Source organism: Candoia aspera, chromosome 17 (assembly GCF_035149785.1).
Source record: "Candoia aspera isolate rCanAsp1 chromosome 17, rCanAsp1.hap2, whole genome shotgun sequence".
NCBI classification, from domain to species: domain Eukaryota; kingdom Metazoa; phylum Chordata; class Lepidosauria; order Squamata; family Boidae; genus Candoia; species Candoia aspera.
This window is the reverse complement of record NC_086169.1, coordinates 9,875,309-9,897,233: the sequence shown is the minus strand read 5'-3', so window position 1 is coordinate 9,897,233 and position 21,925 is coordinate 9,875,309. Positions and strand designations below refer to the sequence as shown.

Sequence of the window (21,925 nt, the reverse complement as noted above, 5' to 3'; positions counted from 1 at the left end):
ACTGGAGTTCTATATATCGGCAGGACTCCAAGCTAAGAAGTGAAGTAAATTCTGTCTTTCAGAACCACCGGTTCCTATTTTGAACCAGACAATAAATCAACTTTTCCCAAAGTGGGGCTTGGGAATACCTTAGGGGTTGAGTTGTTGCTGTTTTTTTAAAATACCCTCCTGCAATGTACCGAGGGCTTCTAGTTTTGCAGGACAGTTTGGGAAAAAACGCGGGTGTTTAAACTGGCAGAGCAATCGGGACGGAGAGGTGGGCAGGCGCCGAAGTCTGTAAAATCTGGAGTTCGCAAAATCATGTGGTACAAAACACAAGGCAGTGCGAGAGAGTTGTTTACTCTTGAACTTTTCCCAAGATTTATTAGCAAACCCACCCCTTGTTCCTTTCTGAGAAACGGCTGCTGAAGGGCAGGATTCTGGAGGCCGAAGTATCAGAAGTTCCCCCAGTTTGAGACCAGCCTCACCATCCCGGCAAAATTTAAGCCAAACTCAGCCCAGCGTGGAATTTCTGGCCACATTTCCAAAGTACAACCTCGAACGCTCGAACAGGTTTCTAGTCCTCAACATCCAGAGCTTTGGCTCCCAAAGGGAGGGGCGAGTCCCAGGATGGAAGCAAACAGGAATTCCAGGGAGCCTAGACCAGAATCGTCTGCAGGCTGAAAACGGGCGCAGAATTGACAAACCTCCAACAAGTGCCGGCTTTCGGGAAGAGGAAACAGGAAGCGGTCCAGGCACAGAACTTCCAAATCTACTTTTAATGCAGGGGATACCGGTGGGATGTTTTAAGTGCCTCCCTGCTCAAAACTGGGTATTAACTGGGATTCACTGTCAGAAGTGAAAGGATAGGCTGCCTTCCTCTCCACCCCTTTTGCACAGATAGTGCAGCTAATCCTGCCCCCCATCCACCCCCCAGCTCTTGGGGGGCACCCCAGGCTGAAAATCCAGGTTGGGGAGGGGAAGGAAAGAGACCGGCCTCCCCCAAGCGAGACCCTCAGCCGATGAGTAGACCAGCTCCCAGAATTCTCAGCAACAGCCACATCTGCTGGGGAATTCTGGGAATTCAGCCAGCTCTCCCTGCTCCACCCTCCTCTTCCAGAGCAGCACCCATCTCTCCTTCTGGCCAACCGGAAGCTTTCCAACCCCATCCTAAATGATCTACAAAGGACTTCTTGGCCAGGTTGCAACAGAAAACAGAGCTGCATGACCCTGTCCCCTCGGCACTCCACATTCTCCCTCCAAATTCACCCCAGGATGCAGGAGCCACACAACAGGAGCACCGATGCAAGGAACGGGTGTGTGTGTGTGTGTGTGTCCATCCTGCTCTTGCTCAAATGCTCACTGCAAATCCCCCCCCCCCCCGGCATCCCTCTGCACCAGGAACTCAGAGCACGCTCTGCGGGTGGCTAAAGTTTTCCGACTTCTAGGAAACCCCCCTGGATGCCGGTTTCTGCCCAAGGATGTTGCGGCCCACACCAGGCACGGCGGAGGAAGCTTGCTTGGGCTTCACCACCCCACGCCGCTTAGGGGGCGAAAAAGGGTGCAATAATGAAGGGAACGTGAACCCTGCCTCCAGGATTAAAACTGATTAAAACAGGGCTAAAACTGCCCACAGGAAGGAGGGGTGGGCGACCCGGGCAGAGGCGCGGCAGGTGTGGGCGACGGGGTGGTGACGTTCGTGGGCAGGGAGGAAGCGTGCTCGGGATGGCCCCACCTTTCCTCTCCAGCAACGGGTTGCGGGAAGAAGAAAAGGCACAAAAGAGGACAAGCGGGCTGCACGTGCCCCCGACGCCCGTCGGAAGAAATTGGGCCCTGCGCGTTTTGTCCTGGGACGGCCGTCCGGCTGGTGAAAAACCGTGCGTGGTAAAGAGCTGTGGGAACCCGGGGCAGCTGTTTCCCCTTCCCCGGGGCGGTCTTCCAGCCGGACCAAAGCGAGCACTCCCCGCCACCCCCGGCAGCACCACAGAAGATTACAGCCTTGAAACGTTGTATTATGCCTCCTGCCAGGAGGGGCACTCAGATATATATGTAGATACATCGACCTACGGGTAGATATATCAAGATATATACATCTATCCGAGCACAGAGCACTGTGCGCTTCAGAAAGGCCGGGCAATTGGGCTTCACGCAGAACGGGAAGCTTCGGACTCAGTTCCTGCGGGCAGCGCTCAGGCACCCCCCCCGAAGCGTGCCACGCTGGGCAAGGCGGTCCGGGGGGGGGGTGGGCTCATTCGTGCCTGCGCTTGGAAGGCGGCACCAGGTGGGGGGGCAGTTCGGCCGGCAGCTCATGGCCCTCCAGCTTGACCTTGATGAGGTGGTTGGCCAGGGCGAACTCCTCATCGTCCAGCAACCCGTCCCTATCCACGTCGGCCAGCTTCCAGATCTTGCCCAGGACGGTGTTGGGCAGCTTGGACTTGACCATCTCCTTCTTGGCGCTGGCCCCGGTGATCTTGCCGTTGACTGGCGAGAGGGTGTAGAAGATCTCGTCGTAGCTGGGCTTGTCCTTGCTCACCACCCACTCTGCGTCGTCGATGCCCTCGCCCGCCCCCTCGCCGTAGCCGTGGCCGAAGGGCCCGTTCATGGTCCCCTCGAAGGCCCCGCCCTTCACCGCCTGGGAGGGCATCTGCGACTCCTCCTGCCGCACCATCACCATCAGCCGGGCGATGTCGTTCGCCAGCATGTCGTCCACCGCGTCCAGCAGCTTCTGCTTCAGCGGCTGGAACTTGCTGAAGTCCTGGGCCAGCAGCTGCTCCTGGGGACACACAAGTGCCTGAGCTGTGACGGGCGCCGAAAGGTGCCGGCGATGCCCGGCCAGGCTGCAGAAGCCGACCCGGGGCTGCCCGATCCTGGAAATGCCTGGAGGGGACCAGCCTGGAGAACGTGGGGCTGGAAGGCCCCCTTCCCCTCACGTGTGGGGAGGAAACCGACCCCCCAGGCCCCGGCTTCCCCACCTCCCGGGAAACCGGCTTCCCAAAGCGTGTCCCTCCCCCCTCGGGGGCCGATCCAGGTCCCTACCTGCATCTTCCGCAGGCTGGGGAAATCTCCGGGGGAGATCTGGTGCTCCCGCTCGATCTTGAGGTAGATCTCGCCCAGGTTGCTCAGCAGCTCCTTCTTCTTGCTCTCCTTGCCGAAGACGTTGGGCATCTCCTTCTTCAGGGAGCTGATGATGTAGGCGTGGACCTGCCGGGGGGCAGAAGGAAGAGGGTTGGGTGGGGCTCTCGACCGAGTCACCCTGGACCTTCGGGGGGGCTGCTGGGAGAAGTCGGGGCCCTTGAAACGGGACCCCTGGGTGGGAAGCCCACCACAGTCTCCCCAGATGCCAGGCCGGGACCTGCCCCTGTCATCTGGTGCCTTTGGGATTGACGAAGAACACCTTGCAGGATTTTATTTTATTTTATATTTTGTCCCACCTTTATTACTTCATAAATAACTCAAGGCAGCAAACTTACCTAATACTCCTTCCTCCTCCTATTTTCCCCACAACAGCAACCCTGTGAAGTGGGCTGGGCTGAGAGAAGGGGACTGGCCCAAGGTCACCCAGCCAGCTTTCATGCCTAAGTTGGGACTCGAACTCACAGCCTCCTGGTTTCTAGTCCATTGCCTTAACTAGCTCTCCAACCAAGGATTGCCAGCCAAGCTGAGAAAAGAGACTCTGCTTTTCAAGCTGAACCCTTCCAAGCCATACAACCACCTCTGCAAATCACTAGAACAAGTCACTGGGGCTTATAAAAAAAAAAATTCAACTACAGGTAGTCCTCGACTTACGACCATTCGTTTAATGACCGTTTGAAGTTATGACGGCGCTGAAAAAAGTGACCTGCAACCAGTCCTCATGACCATCACAGCCACGTGATTGTGATTCAGGCACTTGGCAACCATCATGCGTTTACGACAGCTGCAGCATCCCGCAGTCACACGATTGCCATGTGCGATCTTCCCAGCTGGCTTCTGACAAGGAAAGTCAACGGGGAAGCCGGCTGGGAAGGTCACAAGTTGCGGTCATGTGATGTCTTGCTTAACAACCATGGTGATTCGCTTAACAGCCGCAGCAAAAAAGGTCATAAAATCGGGTGTGGTCACGTGATGCCTCACTTAACGACCACACCGCTTAACAACAAATTTCCGGTCCCTATTGTGGTTGTAAGTCAAGGACTACCTGTAAACTAATAATAAAAACTACTCCAAAGTCCAAAGACCAGCCTTGCCCAAACTGGCCACCCTCCAGGTTTGGGGGGTTTTAAGTCCCACAATTCTCAGGTTGGCTGGGAGTTGAAGTCCATGCATGTGCAGGACGCCCAACCTGGGGAAGATTACTCTGCATGCCAAGGCTCTGTTCACACAGCACTCTTAACCGGGTGAGTTAACCTGCAAATCTTGGCTTGCTTTAACCTGGTTAGGATTTTTCTACAGCATGTTTTGTGCAAACCCAGACGGTCTGGTAGCAAATGCGTACACCCAGCAAATGAATTTCTTCAATAATCGCCCCAAGGGGGTTGTGCGAACACGGCCAATGGACCTGCCCGGGCCGCCATGCAATGCTGAATCCAGATCAAACCAGCAAATGTTAACAGACCCCTTGTAACGAGGCCGTTCTGCACCAAAAGAGGCAACAGCTGGACTCTGCCTGGGTTGAGCGCCGTGACAAAAATAAATCTGAAAAAATAAAGCTTTGCAGGGGGCCGCCCTTCAAACCCACCAGCATAATTGTGCGGGCAGACGGGCCCTCGACTAGGCTCTCAGAGGATCGGAAAGTTCGAAGGGGGTCAGAGCCGCCCTAAAAACAACCTAGATCCACACTGGCTTCAGCCTCTAAACCAAAAATCGTTTCTCAACGTTTTCCCATCCCCTTTCAGCAATACAGGTCAGGCAGGGGGGCTCAAAACACTCACAAAAAGACCAACTTAGCACCTGCCTGAAGAAAGGTAACATCTTCGGGTCGAATCTGATTCTTGGTGACTTTGTGGACACATCCACATAGTTTCCTTACTGGCATACAAAGCATGGCTCACAACTACCTTCTTCCAGATGCTCTTTTTGGCTTCCAAGTCTAGTTGACAGTTTGGGGATCTCCTGGTGGTCTCCCATCTAAGTAATACAGACCCAGCCCTGCTTAGTTTCTTAGCTGAGACAAGGTCAGCCAGCTGGGGGGAAAGTGACTTTCCTATTCCTGTTAAGGCAGTGTTTCTCAGCCTTGGCAGCTTTAAGGTGTGTGGATTTCAGCTTGGCTGGCTGGGGAATTCTGGGAGTTGAAGTCCACACACCTTAAAGCTGCCAAGGTTGAGAAACATTGCTGTAAGGTGTAGTGCAAGACAAAACCTTTTCAGTGTGTGAAAATCAAAAATCCCACCCCCGCTTGGAAAACACAAGGAAGTTCTATGGAACTTGAGGAAAATCTGTCACTTCTGCCAGGAACTCAGCTTTCTGGAATTTTTTCTAATTTCCTAAAAACCTGAACAGAATCAGCCTTTTATGGAGCGTGACTTCTATTTCTGATTGACCCAACTTACTTAAAAAGCACGCACTGTTCTTTTTGGACCGTGCATAAATCTTTCAGAAAAGGGATTTTCTTTCTTCAGCCGAACAAGGGCTTCTTTGGGGAAAAGCAGAAAAAAAAAGGAGGAAGTACTCCCTTTGAGGGCTGCACATTGCAAGTAAGTTCAAAGGTTAACCCGGATTTTTATTTTGAGTTTAGTCCGTCCGTACATCTAGTGGAGCATGACTGAGCAACTGCACATGCGAATGGCGCTACAAAAACTAACGACCCATTTAAGGTTCAGGAGGAATCGTAGTCCTATTGCACTGACCCAGGTGCATCTTTTCAATTTTTTCACATTGTGGTCTTCAGTGCAGAGGTTTTTCCATATTAAAAGAACTCTGTGTTGGAGACTTTGTGAGTTTCCACAAAGCTAGCTTTTAAGAGAGTTGCACCCTAGTAGGCTGCCGCTGTTTACGTACTTCCAAACAGCACATTCCTAAAAATAGGACGTGTTTGGTGGGAAATTTTCTAACCCAACCCTGAAGTCTCAGCTTTTGGAAAAGAAAAAAAAAAAAAGGCCAGATTTCCTATGAACAGAGGCAGTGCAGACATGCAGTAAGAGAATAAGTAAATAAAACTGATTGTCTCAGACGGCACCTGATTTTTAAACTTTAAAATTTTTTTTTTTAAAAAATCCATTCGATCGTGTCTGATTCTTAGAGACTGCCTGGACAAGTCTCTGCGGTTTTCTTAGTGAGTTTTTTTGGAAGTGTTTGCCATTGCCTCCTTCCTAGGGCTGAAAGGAAGTGACTGGCCCAAGGTCACCCAGCTGGCTTTGTGCTAAGGCAGGACTAGAACTCACGGCCTCCCGGTTTCTAGCCTGGAGCCTTAACCACGACACCAAACTGGCTCATGCAAAACCTTCTTTAAACTTGAAAAAAGATAAAATATAGTCCTCGCTTAACAACCGTTCGTTTAATGACAGTCCAAAGTTATGACAGCCTTGGAAAAAGTTCTTTACGATCTGTACTCACACAACTGTTGCAAAACGTCACAGCCCCCCCCCCAGTCACGTGATTGCAATTCGGGCACTTGGCAGCTGGCTTGCATTTACGACCAGTTGCAGCGGCCTGTGGTCATGTGATTGCAATTTGCAGCCTTTCTGTCCGGTTTCTGGCAAAAAATGTCCATTAGGGAAGCTGGATTCACTTAATGACTGTCGCAAAAAATGGTCATAAAATTGGGAGTATGGTCACATGGTGACTCACTTAACAACTGCATCACTTAACCAGTTTCCGGTCCCCATTGTGGTTGTTAAGTGAGGACTACCTGTAGGAAGTCAGCGGGAATGCCAGACATCAGTTTATTTGCAGGAATGACTTTGGGGAGGGGGAGTCCAAGAGACCAGTCTGCTCTCAGTTCAATGGGGCGCTCTGGGGAATCGGCGAGTGTCCCAGGAGGGCCATTTGACGAGCGTGCCCATCACATGCCAGCCGGACCCCAATGTGCCCAAGGCCACCTATCTTCCCACCACCCCCAGCCAGTGCCCCAAACATCTGGACGAACCTTGGCCAGCCGGGCCCTCTTGATGAGGTCGTTCAGCTTCCGGAGGGCGGCATTGCGGGGCAGCGACTGGATGTCCTTGAAGAGGTCTTGTTCCTCGGCCTCGAAGAGCTTCCGGTTGTCCGGGATGAGCAGCGGGTGGGACCAGAAGGAGCCGATGTAGACGCGCACCACCTCCGGGGTGTTGATGATCTTGCCCAGCGACCACATCAGGGCCCCGTACACCCGCATCAGCTGCTGCGTCTCGATCTGGTCCGCCTTGTTCAGCACCACCCGGATCTTGTCCTCGTGGTTCTTCAGCCCCTTGATCACCTCCGAAAACTCGTCCGAGATGTCCAGCTTGTGGGCGTCGAAGAGCAGGATGATGCGGTCCACCCGTTCAGCGAACCACTCCAGGACGGCGGCGAAGTCGTAGCCTGCGGGGAAGCCGAGACCGGGTTAGGGAAAGACCCCGACTCGCCGGGCAGAGCTGAACTCTCGCCGCCAGCCCCTCCGTTCGGACTTTGAAGGAGCGAAGCCTGGGAGCTCGGCGCACAACCGGTGGTGGGTTCAAGCCCCCTGCCAGGCTGAGCTGTGCTCCGGAAGCCTGCAAGTTCAACCCTTCCCCTCCTTCCTCGTTCAGGTAGAGGCTCAACTGCCCTTTCGCTTTGACCAGTCCAATCCGGTCTCCCCAGCAAGACCACCGCTCCAGCTGGCCGGAACACCCCTGCCCGAGGAACGCAACCGCGAACTTAAAACCACGATCTGCAACAGGGGGCAACGCAGCAGATTGAAAGCCGAATTCTGGAAGCTGCTTTACATGCCAAAAGCCTTGCTGGGGGTGGGGGTGGCAGGAATTCCAGTCCCAATCATGGTTGTTAAGCAAGGACTGCCTGTATACAGTGCCTTGAGCTTCTTGCAGAAAGGACAGAAATTTTTCAAAGTCAAATCATTTTCTCAAAGCGGCTACTTTGAGCTACGTGCTGGCTGGGGAATCCTGGGAGTTGAAGCCCACCCATCTTCAAGTGGCCGAGTTTGAAAACCACCGATCTCAAGCACCATGAAAGCAGGTGACGGAGCCAGTTCCCTCCTTGGCTCCAAGCACAGCCCCCCACTTGGCCACTGTCAGGGCACGCCCGTTCATAACCCCCCTCCCAAATTCTTGGCCCAAAAGGAAAGGAGCATGCTTCTGCTTTATGGGATTCCCCTGGCCTTCCGCTACTGAGCAAGGCCTCCTCTGCGCATGTTTTCTTTCCTCACAGCCCACTCCCGAGGTCAGGAACAGCTGCAAAGTTCTGGCGAATGCCAGGCGCGTGGCAGGGAAGGGCCTGGCGCATCTGCTCACAAAGAGGAAAACGATCCCTTTGGTAGAAATAAATCTGTAATATCTCAGGTGGACCCCCACCCCCAAAAAGCTGCTGCCAGTCAACGCCATTGGGATAAACAATTTGGATTCATACCGGGTCCACACCTCCCTCTCCATTTTCTTCTAAACCATGAGGACTAGAACCGTTTTTTCCCCCTCTGGAGGGAAAACACTACAGGTAGTCCTTGTTTAGCGATGGCCTCATTTAGCAACCGTTCAGAGTTACGACGGTGATGAAAAAGTAACTTTATGACTAATCCTCACATTTACGACCTTCACAGGTCTGTAAAGCAAAGGAAAGCTGAAGTAAGATTGCATTGTGGAGATCGTAAATGCCGTTGTGGTTCATTTAGCGACCACTTCGCTCAACGGCTGAGTTGCCAGTCCCAACTGTGGTCACTAAATGAGGACTACCTGTATTACTCAGCCAAAGACCTGACAAGGACAAGGCAAGGGAGGCTGTGCCACGGTCTCAGATCCAGGAGGCAACTGGTGGAAAACGCCCAAGGCCGCACAAGCCGCCACCTTCTTAGGAAAGGATGGGAGGGTCACTCTGTTCCACAATCCTCCCTCGCTTTCGAGCGTGTTTGCAAGCTGTGCAAATATGGGCTTGGCAGGGAGGGGCGGAAGATGCATTAAGTGTCCTAACAGTCAGGAACCACGCTGAGACAAGGAGGTGGTCTCTAGTGTTTATTAAAGGTAAGGTAAAGGTTTCCCTTGACATTAAGTCCAGTCGTGTCCGACTCTAGGGGGCAGTGCTCACCTCCGTTTCAAAGCCGAAGAGCCGGCGTTTGTCCGTAGACACTTCCTCCGTGGTCATGTGGCCGGCATGACTACACGGAATGCCGTTACCTGCCCGCCGAAGCGGTACCTATTAATCTATTCACACTGGCACGTTTTCGAACTGCTAGGTTGGCAGGAGCTGGGACTAGCAACGGGAGCTCACCCCGTCACGTGGATTTGAACCAACCTTCCGATCAGCAAGCTCAGCAGCTCAGCGGTTTAACCCGCAGCGCCACCACGTCCCCTCTAGTGTTTATTACTGCTACATTAAACGGAATCCTAACAAGCTGAAGAAGCGTGGGAAAAACCCAGACAGACAAACCCCAAAGGTTAAGGCGGGTCTGTTCTGTGTCTCTTTGAATGGCTGCTCAACTCCTCAGTACTACGCATGCGTTTTCCCCCCTGGATAGGAGCCCCCTCCTGCTCACCATCAGTACTCGTGACATTAAGGGCGTCTTAAGGGGAAAAAATGCTATGCACGCCCTTCTTTAACCCCTCTCACGCTTCTCTGCAGACAGGAAAGTCCCAAACGGACTGGCATTGCCAGGTGTGGCTTATTTTGATCCACCCGACCGAAAGGAAAAAACACTCAGGGTGGACGGTCCCACCTCAGCCCCATGGGCGTGCCGAGAGTGTGAAGCAGGTTGGCTGGGCACACACACACACTTCTGGCCACCTTTCGACTCGCAGGCCCCAAGAGGCTCTCGCCTGCTCAGTTTGCTGCCGTTATCAAGCCACCGCCTTGGCAATGGGTGGGGGACTACAACTCCCATCATGCCCATCCAGCAGAGTGGGGTGGGGGGACGCAGAAGGCTATGGGTATTTTTTATTTATTTATTTGCATTTCAGATATATGAGATTTACATTTTTATGGGCCCTTCTTTCTATCCACCAAATACTAACAATCCCCACGATGTCATCACCCAATCCAGCCAAGGTGTGGATTTAAATTCCCAGAATCCCCCCAGCCAGCACGGCTGTGGCTAAGAATTCTGGGAGTTGAAGTCCACATATCTGGGAGGAAGCTCATCTAGACTGGCACATGGGGAGGATACCCCTTTGCAAAAGTTGTAATTAGTTCCCCAAACTCCACACGACCCATTAACCCATAAGTGTGGCTCACAATCCACAAAGGCACACCATGTTTTAAGCCACGCTGTGGGTTGCGTGGCCTCGGTTTAAAACACTGTGTGAATTGCAGGAGGAGGGCGAGGGGGACGTGTGTGGATCTACATGCAAAGGACTCTGAGAGACCAGCTGGAACTGCCCTGGATTACAGAGTCCAGACAGGAGGCAACATCAGGCTCCGATATTAAGCAGAGTTGATGTGGCTATTCCTTGGATGGGAGACCACCAGGAAATCTTAGGAGTGGAGGTCTGACTGGGAAGTCGGAAAAAACATCCTGGAAAAAGCTGATGGGAAACCACTTTCGTGCTAATGCCTAAAACACAGTACCAGGAATCAGATGTGGCTCCAGGGACTTTGGTTTTACTCCACAAAACAGTACAAGTATCTAGATCTGTCATTTCAGATTAGGAATTGCACTATTAAGATTAAAGAAAAAAAAGGAAGAGAAACCAGCAGGGCTGGTCAGAGACTTGGACAGAAAGGCAGTCAGTGAATATTCCCATTTTGCAGATGAGGAATACAGAGGAAGCTGTAAAACAAAAAAGTTAAGCACATTTTAAAAAATTATTTGCCATTTCTCAGGCCCCAAAAGCCGTTATCAGCATTTTGAAGTCCCCTTTTCACAGATGGGGCACGTTGCCCCCAGTTTCACCCCAGGCTTTTCTGGTCTCAGCAGCCTTAAATCTGTTCAATATTTCCCTGCTGCGGTTCGCCGGACGGGAAACCTAAAACTTTGGCTTGCCTGTTGCAAAACCTGCCAGAAAGCTGCTGATGCATTTCCCCTGACCCACAACTAAGTTCCTTGCAATTTCGCTTTTGATGCTTCCACAAAATTCCCCTTCACTGCCCTACATACCAAAGTTGGGGAGCACATGCTTACAGCTGCAAAAACAGAAATAGGGCAATGGTCATCTCACTAGTGACACTCTAGGGCAGTGTTGCTCAACCGTGGCCGCTTTAAGATGGGTGGACTTCAACTCCCAGAATTCCCCAGCCAACACTGCCCATAATGAAGGAAAGTCCTGCTTCGGGGTTTAATTTTTTTAACCCGTATCATTTCTTTTAACTGCCACTGATCTATGAAAAAGTACTTCCTGCAGGCTTTTGAGGGGGAACAAAAAATCCTGTTTTGGCTGACTTGATCGGGAAGGAGGACTGGGATGAAATCAGCGATGATTCATACAGAGTCCATCAGGATTCTTGGATATTCCTGGAAACTCGGAGGCAGGGATGTTTCCACTGACTCACATTCCCAGGAAGGTATCCGTTGTTGGGCTGCAATCTCTTTCCATCGCAACCCTTCTGCTGATCGCCTCCCCCAGGGTCTCCTCTCCATCAAGGGAGTTGCGAACCCTGACTTCCGCAGGATCACCCATCCGGCTGCAAAAGCCCCGGCTGGCACTGCCATCAGCCACCCGGCCATTCTGCAAGGCTCTGCACCCAAGCCACCCTCGTCCCGCAGGTGGGGGGCGAGATGCAACGGGGGAGCGTTATGCCAAAGCGGGGACCCCAATCCCCCACCTCACCCTGTGCAAGAAAATAGAAACAAAATTAAGGACGGCGATCTTGCGGGATGCTCACTGGCCACAGGACTTCCCTAGAAACATTCCTTAATTCTCCCCATCAACAATAGATCTGAACTGAGACTGATCAAAGTGGGGCTGGTCCAGAAAAGGAAGCATTCATCGCATTCGTATCCTGCCTTTTTCCTGACAGCTCAAAATGGCTGGGGGGGGGGCTTTTCTACTTTTAGCCCAACAACGAACCTGCAAGGTGGATCATAGAATCATAGGGTTGGAAGGGACCTTGGACGTCTTCTAGTCCAACCCCCTGCCTAAGCCCAAGTCCTCACACCCTCTCGGACAAAGGGTTATCCAGGCTAAGAGGGAAAAATTGGGTCAACATGGTTCAACCTCACTTTCCCCAATGTTACCCCAAACTTTAGCCCTCTACTGAGTTGCCATGTTTTGGATGTCCCATTTCTTTATTGGTTGGTTTGTCTGCTGCATTTATATTTCACTTTTCCTTGAAGAGCAAAAGGCAGTGTCCATAGCACATCCTCATTTCCCCCATCACAACAGCCCTGCGAGGTAGATTGGGCTCAGAGAGGAGGGGGACTGGCCCAAAGTCCCCTAGTAGGCCGGGGAGGGGGGACTTCAATCTGGGGCTCCCCAGTGCCAGCTCAACACCTTCCATGCTGGGTCTCTTTAAACAGAGTCAAAGAAATCAATGCTTTTCAAAAACGAGTGTTTTACAACAGGAGCTTTGCCTTCCACACAAGGTCTGGTTTGCTTCATCTCAACAAAGAGGGAAAAATTCAAAACACAAGCAGGTTACAATAGAAACCAACTTACTGGGCTGAAATACTATTTACACCCGAAGTGTTACACTTCCAAGTGTTTCAACCAACTCAACACCCCCTATTTTTTAGAATGCTCTAAAGCCCCCACCCCCATTTTGCAGGCATCTCTTTTGAGCAATTAACTCAGAAATAAAGCCGCTGATTCTACCAGGACTTACTTCTGGGTGCATATTTAGGGTTGCAGTCAAAAATCAAGGGAAAGAGAAAGGAGGCAAAGGGAAAACATGAATACACCCATTTTAGCAGGATAGAAGATTTCCACTGGCATAAATGTGAGGATTTTTATTTATTTATTTACAGATTGCTGCCTGGAAAAATGCCCCAAACTTGGATTTCAAGATGGCTTTGCCCACCCCAGGCACTCAGTTAAACTGAGACCATTCATCTATGGTGAATCCGTGTTATGGAACAAATAAGCCCTAAAAAAGCCGGCCATTTTCCTGTGGAAAATTGTAGCAGTAGCAGAAAAAACGTTCCTTTTGGAAGGAAAATCCACTGCATGTTAAAGTCCCATCCAGCCACGGACTTGCGTTGGGCATCTGGTATCCAAAATTTGCAGGATTATAACTCCATGATGGAGAAATCCAACTCAGACGTTGCAGTAAGCCTTAATGGGGCTGGCTTGGGGTTAGGGATTAAACCTGTTTTTCTCAACAAGTCACAATCAAAACTAAACCGCAGCTTGGCAGAACGCACAAGCCAAATCAGTCTTTTTCAAAGGCACTGACCTGTTTACTTCTACTTTTTCTTCCTTTTTTAATTTGCTTTTTCCCCCCCTAAGCTCTAACTCTATTCTCATTTCTCTTGCTTCCTTGTTTGCATTTTTGTAACTGTACTGGCTTACGGTTTTCTCTTTCCTTCCAAGTTAAAAAGCCGTAAAATGCATTCTTTAAACACACCCAGGACCCCAGCTGCTTTGCCAAAGCCCAGCCGTGGCCAGCTTATGGTGCCAGGTCAACTTCAGCTGAGTGACACACGCACCCATTAACACGCACGCGGCAGTCCGCCAGCCACGGTTCTGAAGGCGGGTGCAAAGTGGCACTTCTGGCGTGAAGCTGGAACAAAACGCGTCCAGGGGGAGTGGACACCCAGCAGTGCTCAGCCTGGAAGACCAGACCGGAGTTCACAACTGCATCTTCCCTTATTTGGCATCGGCCACCAGGATGTCCTCAACTTCTGAACGGATTTAACGCCTCTCTCCGTCTGCCTAGGAAGAGCCCGCTCAAACACCGGGGAAATGCCTGTAATTTCTCCACCCCGCAGAGGTCGAACCGGCCCCTTCAGCACTCCCGAGCGGAGGGGCGCAGGCCAAGTCAAGCCCCCAAAAGCGGCAAAGCGCTCTGCTGGATCTTACCCGGGTGCCACGCCCTCGTTACTTCCTCGCAGGCCAGGGTCAAGCGGGCCTTATCACTGGCTGCAGAGTTTCCTGCCTGCAGCCAGGAGAGAAAAGGGATTTGGACTCGGCCAGAGAAATTTCCCTCCCGCGGCACAGCAGAGAGGAACGTGCCCCACTCTGATTCCCAAACCGGAGCAGGTTGAGAGACTTAGGTAAACTGGGAGCCCAGCTCTGCTCCTGCGCTAGGTCCCTTCTGGACCCTTGCTCCCCCAGGAATAAGGAGGGTCCCCACAGACAGGGTTACCTCCAAGATACAGGTAGTCCTTGCTTAACAACCATTCGTTTAGTGATGGTTCAGACTTATAACGGTGCTGAAAAAACCGACTTACGACTGGAACTCACACAGCCGCCGCAGTGTCCCTGCAGCCACGGGATCACAATTTGGGCGCTTGGCAACCGGTTCGCATTTATGCCCGCTGCAGCATCCCGTGTTCACGTGATCACCGTTTTCAACCCTTCTGCTTCTGGCAAGCAAAATCAACAGAGAACCACGTGAATTGCTTAACCACCACATGGTTCTCTTAATGCCCATGGTGTTTCACTTAACGGCCACTGCTAAAAAGGTCATAAAATGAGGTTGGATTCGCTTAATGACCGCTTCACTCAGCAACCAAACCCCAGTCCCAATTGTGGTCGTTAAGCGAGGACTACCTGTACACCAAGGAAGGAAAGAAGGGGAAAAGCAGACTGTGAAAAGGATTGGAGAGCAGGCAGCTATTTTTAACCAGCTGGGTCCTTGGCAGGAGCTGTTTTGCACCAGCCTCCCAGCATGAGAAACCCCATTTCTCTCCAAGGCGTGGAAGGCAGTTTCTGGGCTGCTTCCAGAATGCGATTCCTTCTTGGCAGCGGGGAGGGGAGAGCTGGAAAACATAGCCAGCCGTGTGTATTTTTCTTAATCTCAGCTGGATCTTTAGCAACGGATGGGGGGGGCTTTCCTCCCCAAAGATTCGAAAGAGCAGGTCGTAGGTTGGAAGCTGAAAAACACACACACACACAGTTTTCTCTGCCCCTCACAGACAGAGGAAGATCTCTTCAAATGTCTGCAGAGCATGTGCAAAGTCTGGCCCACAAAAGCAGCTGGGACAAGCCAAACACAGGTTCCCATTATCCCCAAGGAAGATTTAAATCAGCGTTTTTTCAACCTTGACCACTTTAAGATGTGTGGACTTCAACTCCCAGAACTCCCCAGCCAGCCATGCATTCTTGCAGGGATGAGGACTGGATTGCACCTACCCCAAGAAGTCAGAAAAAGCCCTTCTCTGGGGTCAGCCGTCCAGCAATGGGGGCAGAGACTAACTCCCTGTGCAGAGGGATAAAGTTTTTGGAAATGCCCCACTGAGCCTTTCACGGGCCAAACAGAGATGCCTCCTGGGGAGATACGGCCGCGGACGGAAAGCTTTCCACGCCTGCCCTAGAGGGGTAACCCCACCAGAGAGAGGGCTGGGATAGCTACCGTTAAAGCAACTCGCCTTGATTTCTCTTCCATCAGGGAATAATTTTCAAAACTTTAACCAGTTTTGTGTGGGAGCACTTGCTGAATACTCTGATATTTGCAACCTGGAATTGGAAAAAGTCCACATAGGGGCATACAACTGGTGGGCCTCCAGATGTTGCGTTAGCTCCCAAAACTGGGCCGCAAAACTTCGAGACAGCCACAAAGAGACACACCACACTCTTTGCTTCCGTCTAGTGGTCACAGATATTTTTGCAGCCCCAAACTGGTTCCTTGGCGAATCAGCAACATCCAAATTGAGGTAACCTCGAATTTAGCCATTCTTGACAATTTGGACTCTCCCCTCCCAACTTTTCAGAGGTGGGTGCTAGCAGTTGGGATGGGGAGACAGATCACTTAATCACCAGCACCAAGGATCTTAATATTCTCTCTCCACGTTGCCCTGCTGGTGCCCGGTTTGATCAGCTCCCAGCCCAACCCAAATCTGGTTTGTCCAGTTTTCCCATGAATACAAATTGGGTTGGTTTCACTCAAATGCTTCTGGCACCCTCTGAATTTAGAGAAATTCTAGCTGGGCGTTTGAAAACCTTAATTTTATTTTTCTTTCAAGCGGAGGATACATCAGATCCTGCAGGGGCTGTGGTGGCTCAGTGGTTAAGACGCTGAATCAGAGGACCATTAAAGTCGGCAGCTTAGCAGTTCGAAACCCCAGAGCACAAGCCACGTGACGGAGTGAGCTCCCGTCAACTTGTCCCAGCTCCTGCTAACCTAGCAGTTTGAAAGCATGCAAATGCAAGTAGATGACTAGGTACCACTTTGGTGGGAAAATAACAGGGACATGAAAGAGCCCCCTCAGGCATCCCCTGGGCACCGGTGAGGTCACTGGCATATCCTTTCCATACAGAAGCACCTTGGTAGGTGCTTCTGACACGAAAAAAAAAAATCAGCTCCTGCAAATTGAGGACATACGACTGCAACCACCCACACACCCCCTTTAGCATCACCTCTGCTTATCCGCTGCTTCTCTCCGGACAGGATCCCCGGCGTGTCGATGATACTGATGCTGTCCAGAACAGGATTTGGCAGCTGAGCGCACATGAACCTGCAAGGAAAGGTGGGACAGGGTTAGTGGGCTGTTGGTCCTCCACACAAGCAGGGGCAGAAATTGGGATCCCCAGGCTACACTTCAGCCATTCTGCTTGAACTGGTCATTTTCATGAAGCTTAGGGGATTTAATAATTCATTAAACTTGCATGGGATCCTTTGTACGGGGCTCCCCACTGATTAAAGCATTCCTCTGAGATGCTTTAATTTGGATTCCTGCACTGCCCAGGAGGTGGGACTAGATGCCCTCAGGGACTCCTTCCAGGTCCCTGATTCTATGCTTTCTGGTCCTAAGTCCAGGCTACCTTGCAAAGCAGTAGCTTAGCTTTGTTGTCAAAGCATTTAGCAAGTTAAGCAGGGTGAGGAATCCGGGCACAGATGGGTTCAAAGATCATGCAAACTTTCCGGTCTGGCCTGATAAGCAGCGGAGACTGCCTTAACCAGTGGATCAGGCCACTTGGACATGGGAAGTCCTCCCCGGCCCCTTCCTGCCCATTTTCCCTTCAGCATGCAGCCTTAAGATCCCTCGGCCACCAGCTCCGGCCAGGCTTCATGCCTCCCCCTGCCCACAACTGCATCAAGCCACGCCCATCCGTCTTGCAAAATCCTTCCCTTCGGTTCTCGGCAGAAGGGAAGTTGCACGCAAAACCCAAGAGGGGGACTGAAAACTCGGGTTGCGAAAGGCAGCAGAGGGGCTCTCTGGAGACGTGATGGGCACCGTAGTCCATCAGATCAGGGATGACAGGTCTTGCCATCCCCCCTCACCCCAAAGGCGTGAGAACGAGAAAGTCCAGACGAGGCACTGCATCTTTCGACACTTTCTGGGGAAGCCAAGACGCCCTTGGTTGGCTTCCGAAGAAACGGTCTTCCCTTCATTTAAAAAAAAGGCCGACCGGGCAATTCCTCACGGAGGACAAAATCCGTGCTGTTTTCAAAAGGAAACCCGAGGGCAGGGGATCACCTTTCCCAGGACTAAGTTGCTGCGTATCAGGAAAGCGTGAGAAAGAAAATCAAAATAATCCCACCTTGATTCTGCTTGGTATAAGAGGGGTGAACCAAAACCCTGGTGGGCTTTCAATATTCTGTTCTTATACCACGGAGCATGTTTCTCAGGCTGGGGAATTCTGGGAGTTGAAGTCCACCCGTCTGAAAGGGGCCAAGGTTGAGAAACACTGCCGTGGAGTATATTGAAGTTGCATTCCTGTGTCCCTGGCAGTGTTCTTCATCTGGCCTACCTCGAAGGCAGACAAGGGAACAAGGCTGGAAGGGGGCTAGATCTCTTTCTCCTGCTGATAAGCCCTGGGAAGCTGCGCTATTCCCCAGCACTATAATTGGCGGCACACAGAATTGGTCCTCCTTGAATTTATCCAACCCCTTCTTAAAGCCACACGACGTAGTGGTCACGCCTTGTGGCAATGAATTCCACCGGTTCATTTTTTCATAGGGTGAAAATGTACAGGGGGACGCATTTCTATTCCAAGTCTCCTTCCGATGACTTTCACTAGATGACCCCAGGTCCTAGGATTGGAGGAGAAAAACGCTCTGCCCACTACAGGTAGTCCTCACTTAACGACCATCCGTTTAATGACGGTCCGAAGTCATGACAGCCTCGGAAAAAGCGCTTTATGACCTGTACTCACACGACTGTTGCAAAAGTCGCACGAACCCCGCAGTCACGTGATCACGATTTGGGCACTGGGCAGCCGGCTCCCATTTACGACGGGTTGCAGTGTCCTGTGGTCTTGTGATCGCAATTTGTGACCTTTTTGGCCAGTTTCCAGCAAAAAACATCCATTGGGGAAGCTGGATTTGCTGAACAACCCATGATTCACTTAATGGCAGTCGTAAAGAGTGTTGAGGGTGTTTCTCAACCTTGGCCACTTCCTCAGCCATGGCCACTTTAAGATGGGTGGACTTCAACTTCCAGAATTCCCCAGCCAGCCATCCTGGCTGGGGAATTCTGGGAGTTGAAGTCCACCCATCTTAAAGTGGGCAAGACTAAAAAACACAGGTCTAAGGTGCCACAAAATTAAGAACTTGGGCTGATTCAGTTTGTGCTATGGGAAAAGAAGCTGAGAGTTTGGGCTACAGAAACTTTTAAAGGGCTAGGAACTGATGGGCTGGTCCCAGGCCCCCAAAGTCTTTTCCAGACCACACCGCCCATGTCTGACATGGCAGAAAAGTTACAACCGTTTTCCTGTACCTCAGGCCTGCACCCCAGGGCCCACACTTATGCCCATGATTTTAAGAAACGCAACCAACACCCAGCACGTGTATTTTAGACCGAGAACTGGGCTGGCAACCTTCCCTCAGAACTTGCTGAGCTATTTTTAATATTTTTAAATATCCAGAGTTTTTCTCCCTCTCTAAAATCATGCTTCTACAGCTGCAGAGCCAGCATTCCAGTAAGCTTCCCCCCCCCCCCGCCACTCTCTTGTGCATTAATGGTGCTGTTTGGCCAACCCAATGGCAGATATCCCTGAACACCGGTAATAAAAAGAACAATAGAACAAACACAACATTTCCAGCCTATACCCAAAAGGGCCCCTCTGCGGCTTCGGGAAAGACGGGACCCACACCAGATAAACGAAGCCAACGCTTGGATACTGGAATTTTGCAACGGGGGAGCAAGCCCCAGTTCTCCAGGATATTTACATGGAGTTTCTGGTTTCCAGAATTCTTCCCTCCTCTCGGTGGGGTGTGACCAAGCACAGCAAGAGCCAACGGAAGGCCAAAACAGGAGAGAAATCAAGACTAAGGCCAGCCCTGGCCACGAGAGGAAGGGAATCACCTTCTGGCAGGGCCGCAGCTAGGCGGGAGATGTGGGCAAAGAGAAAGGCCAATGCAGGGAGGGCACAGCGTGGCAACTGCCTGGGAGAAGCAAGCAGAGCTCCTGAACGCAGCCACGCCCAGGCTCTGCCCTGCTTCAGAGCGAGGAGAGGCATTCCTGGAAGGTTAACCCAAGGGGGGTGGCTGGCACTGCTTGGAGGTTTTTGCCGGAGGGGCCCCTGACCTTCTGGCCCTCCTCCTGCGATGCCAGCTCAGTCCTGGGAGTTTAAACACCACGGAAGGGGCTTGAGATCAGCTGTCCAGGCGGCAGCCCCCGCCACCAAACCCGGTTACTCAATTCGCCCATTATCTAGGGTCAAATGTCCCAGCCACAAATTCACTCAAGCCGGGTTTGCACAACAGCCGGGGGGGGGGGGGCGAGGGCAGCCGCTCGCTTGGGTTTTATGCCAACTCAGCCTGGCCAGACGCAATGGGTTGGAGAAGCCACTTTGCCACTTCATCCTTTACCTGGCTCAGTGCTTCTAACCGGTGCGTCAGACTAAACCAGTGTTTCTCAGCTTGAAGGTGGGTGGGCGCCAACTCGCAGAATTCTGGGAGTTGGCGCCCACCCACCTTCAAGCAGCCAAGGTTGAGAAACGGTGGGCCAACCCTTCTATTGTCTGCACCAGCCAGGGATTCCCAACCTCCGGGGCGTGACTCGCGAATGCCAGGACACCGACCCAGCCTCTTTCTGCGGCTGTCCCAGGCTGTCCCTCTTGCGATTGCAGCCCCCGCGCTCCCTTCGGCAAGGCGCTAGTCCTCAAGACCCCGGGATGGAAGGCCAAGAAGCGAGCCCCCCCCCGCCCCGCGCAGCCGGACAGCGGGCCCACCTGTTGAGGAAGGCGTTGCCGAAGGCGTTGAGCTTGCGGAAGGGGCGGCGGGGGTCGACGACCAGCGCGTTGCCCGGGACGACGCCCTCGCTCTCGCCGCCCATGACGGCGATGAAGGAGTCGGTGGTGGGCTCGGGCCCGATGCGCATGCCGGGGAAGTCCTGCTCCAGCAGGTGCCGGATGAAGGTGGTCTTGCCGGTGCTGTACTGGCCCACCAGCAGCACCATGGGCTTGCTCTCCCAGTCGGCCGGCTCCAGCGCCGGCGAGTGGAAGTCGTGGAAGCGGTAGTGCTCCTCCAGCGGCAGCAGCTTGCCGGCGTACAGCTGCTTCAGCCCCTCCGAGACGGTGCGGAACAGCTCGGGCTCCTTGCGCCGGCGCGCGTCGCGGCTCACCCAGCTGAACATGGCCGAGCCCAGCCCTGCCGCGGAGAAGCCGGTCGGTCCAGCCCGGGGCGGGCAGAGGAGGCGGCGGCGGCGGCGCTGCGGCAGGGCGGCCCGCGCGCTCCCGCCCCGCGCCCCGGCGCCGCCCTATAAAGCCTCCGCCCGGGCCACGCCCCCCGGCGCCGATTGGCTCTTCCCGGCCGCCGGCCCCGCCCCGGCCGCCATGACAGGAGAGGCAGGGAGGCGGAAGGCCGCCGCCGCCGCCGCCGCGGGAGCGGGAGGGGGACTGCCTCTGAGCATGTGCAGAGGGCTCCGCGCCAGGCTTACTTCTCGGCCTTCGGGTCTAGGGCTGCGCAGGGAGGATTTAAAGGGCGCCACCCCTGTCCCCAGTCAATTAAATATAATTGCCGGGGTGGCTTTGAATAACACTCCCCATCTCAGGGTTCCTCGACCGTGGCCGCTTTAAGCTGGGTGGACTTCAACTCCCAGAATTCCCCCGCTTTTTCTTTTCTTTCTTCGTGTTAGCTTGCACTGGTTTTTATAAACTTCTATTAGGTTATTTTTATCGACTTTATTATTACAAACCTTTATTGGTGGTAGTTTTCGTATACGGCCAGAATTCTGGGGGTTGAAGTCCACCCAGCTTAAAGGGCACCATCTGTTTCTGTATTTTTTATAAAATATATTTTATATATTTATATATAATATATATAATATTACATATAAGTTATAGATATATATATAATGTGTTATATATAAATATAAAATATTTTATATTTTTATGTTATATATAAATATAAAATATTTTATATTTTTATGTTATATATATAATATGTTATATGATGATTTTACATGCTAGGCCACCTTTATTTTATGTTCTTTCTTCAGCCCTAACCTTTTTGTACTGTGGGTCTGGATGGAGGTTTGTTTTTTTTAATTAAAAATGTAAAAAAAGTTTTTAAAATATTTTTTTTAAAAAATCAGAAGGTCAGTCTTAAAGACCTGAAGAAAAATTTACCTTTTGCAGCCTGGGGTTCAAGAAAGATGGGTGGACACATCAGTCACAGTGCTTAAAGCAGAGGTAAAGAGGCTTGGATCTTCTTGCCTGACCACCATAAGCTCCTAGTCCTCACGTTGATGTATCAAGGAGTGATTTAAATGGGTACAGAAGCCAGCTGGATGGCAGCGCTTCTCCAACTTTGGTGGATCTCAAAAAACAGGCTCAGCAGGATTGGGCCTGGATTGTTAGTTCTTGGAAAGGAGACCACCAGGACA

At 52.0% G+C, this 21,925-nt stretch overlaps 1 protein-coding gene across 1 annotated transcript; it reads right to left on the bottom strand.

The window, feature by feature from the left end:
* Positions 1–745: 745 nt before the first annotated feature.
* On the bottom strand, positions 746–20,742 carry EHD1 (EH domain containing 1). The gene is made up of 5 exons (XM_063316761.1): positions 20,271–20,742; positions 16,512–16,609; positions 7,043–7,455; positions 3,016–3,180; positions 746–2,752 (listed from the first exon to the last, which is right to left on the bottom strand). The coding sequence occupies exons 1-5, from the start codon at positions 20,672–20,674 to the stop codon at positions 2,228–2,230; spliced, it is 1,605 nt and encodes a 534-aa protein (XP_063172831.1). The 5' UTR covers positions 20,675–20,742; the 3' UTR covers positions 746–2,227.
* Positions 20,743–21,925: the final 1,183 nt, after the last annotated feature.

Excerpts from the sequence above, each read along its gene's own strand:
- EHD1 (XM_063316761.1), bottom strand. The coding sequence starts at position 20,674 with ATGTTCAGCTGGGTGAGCCGCGACGCGCGCCGGCGCAAGGAGCCCGAG. Across the intron at positions 3,181-7,042 it reads AGAGGGCCCGGCTGGCCAAG|GTCCACGCCTACATCATCAG; the intron begins GTTCGTCCAGAT and ends GCCCCCCGGCAG. Across the intron at positions 2,753-3,015 it reads CCAGCCTGCGGAAGATGCAG|GAGCAGCTGCTGGCCCAGGA; the intron begins GTAGGGACCTGG and ends GTGTGTCCCCAG.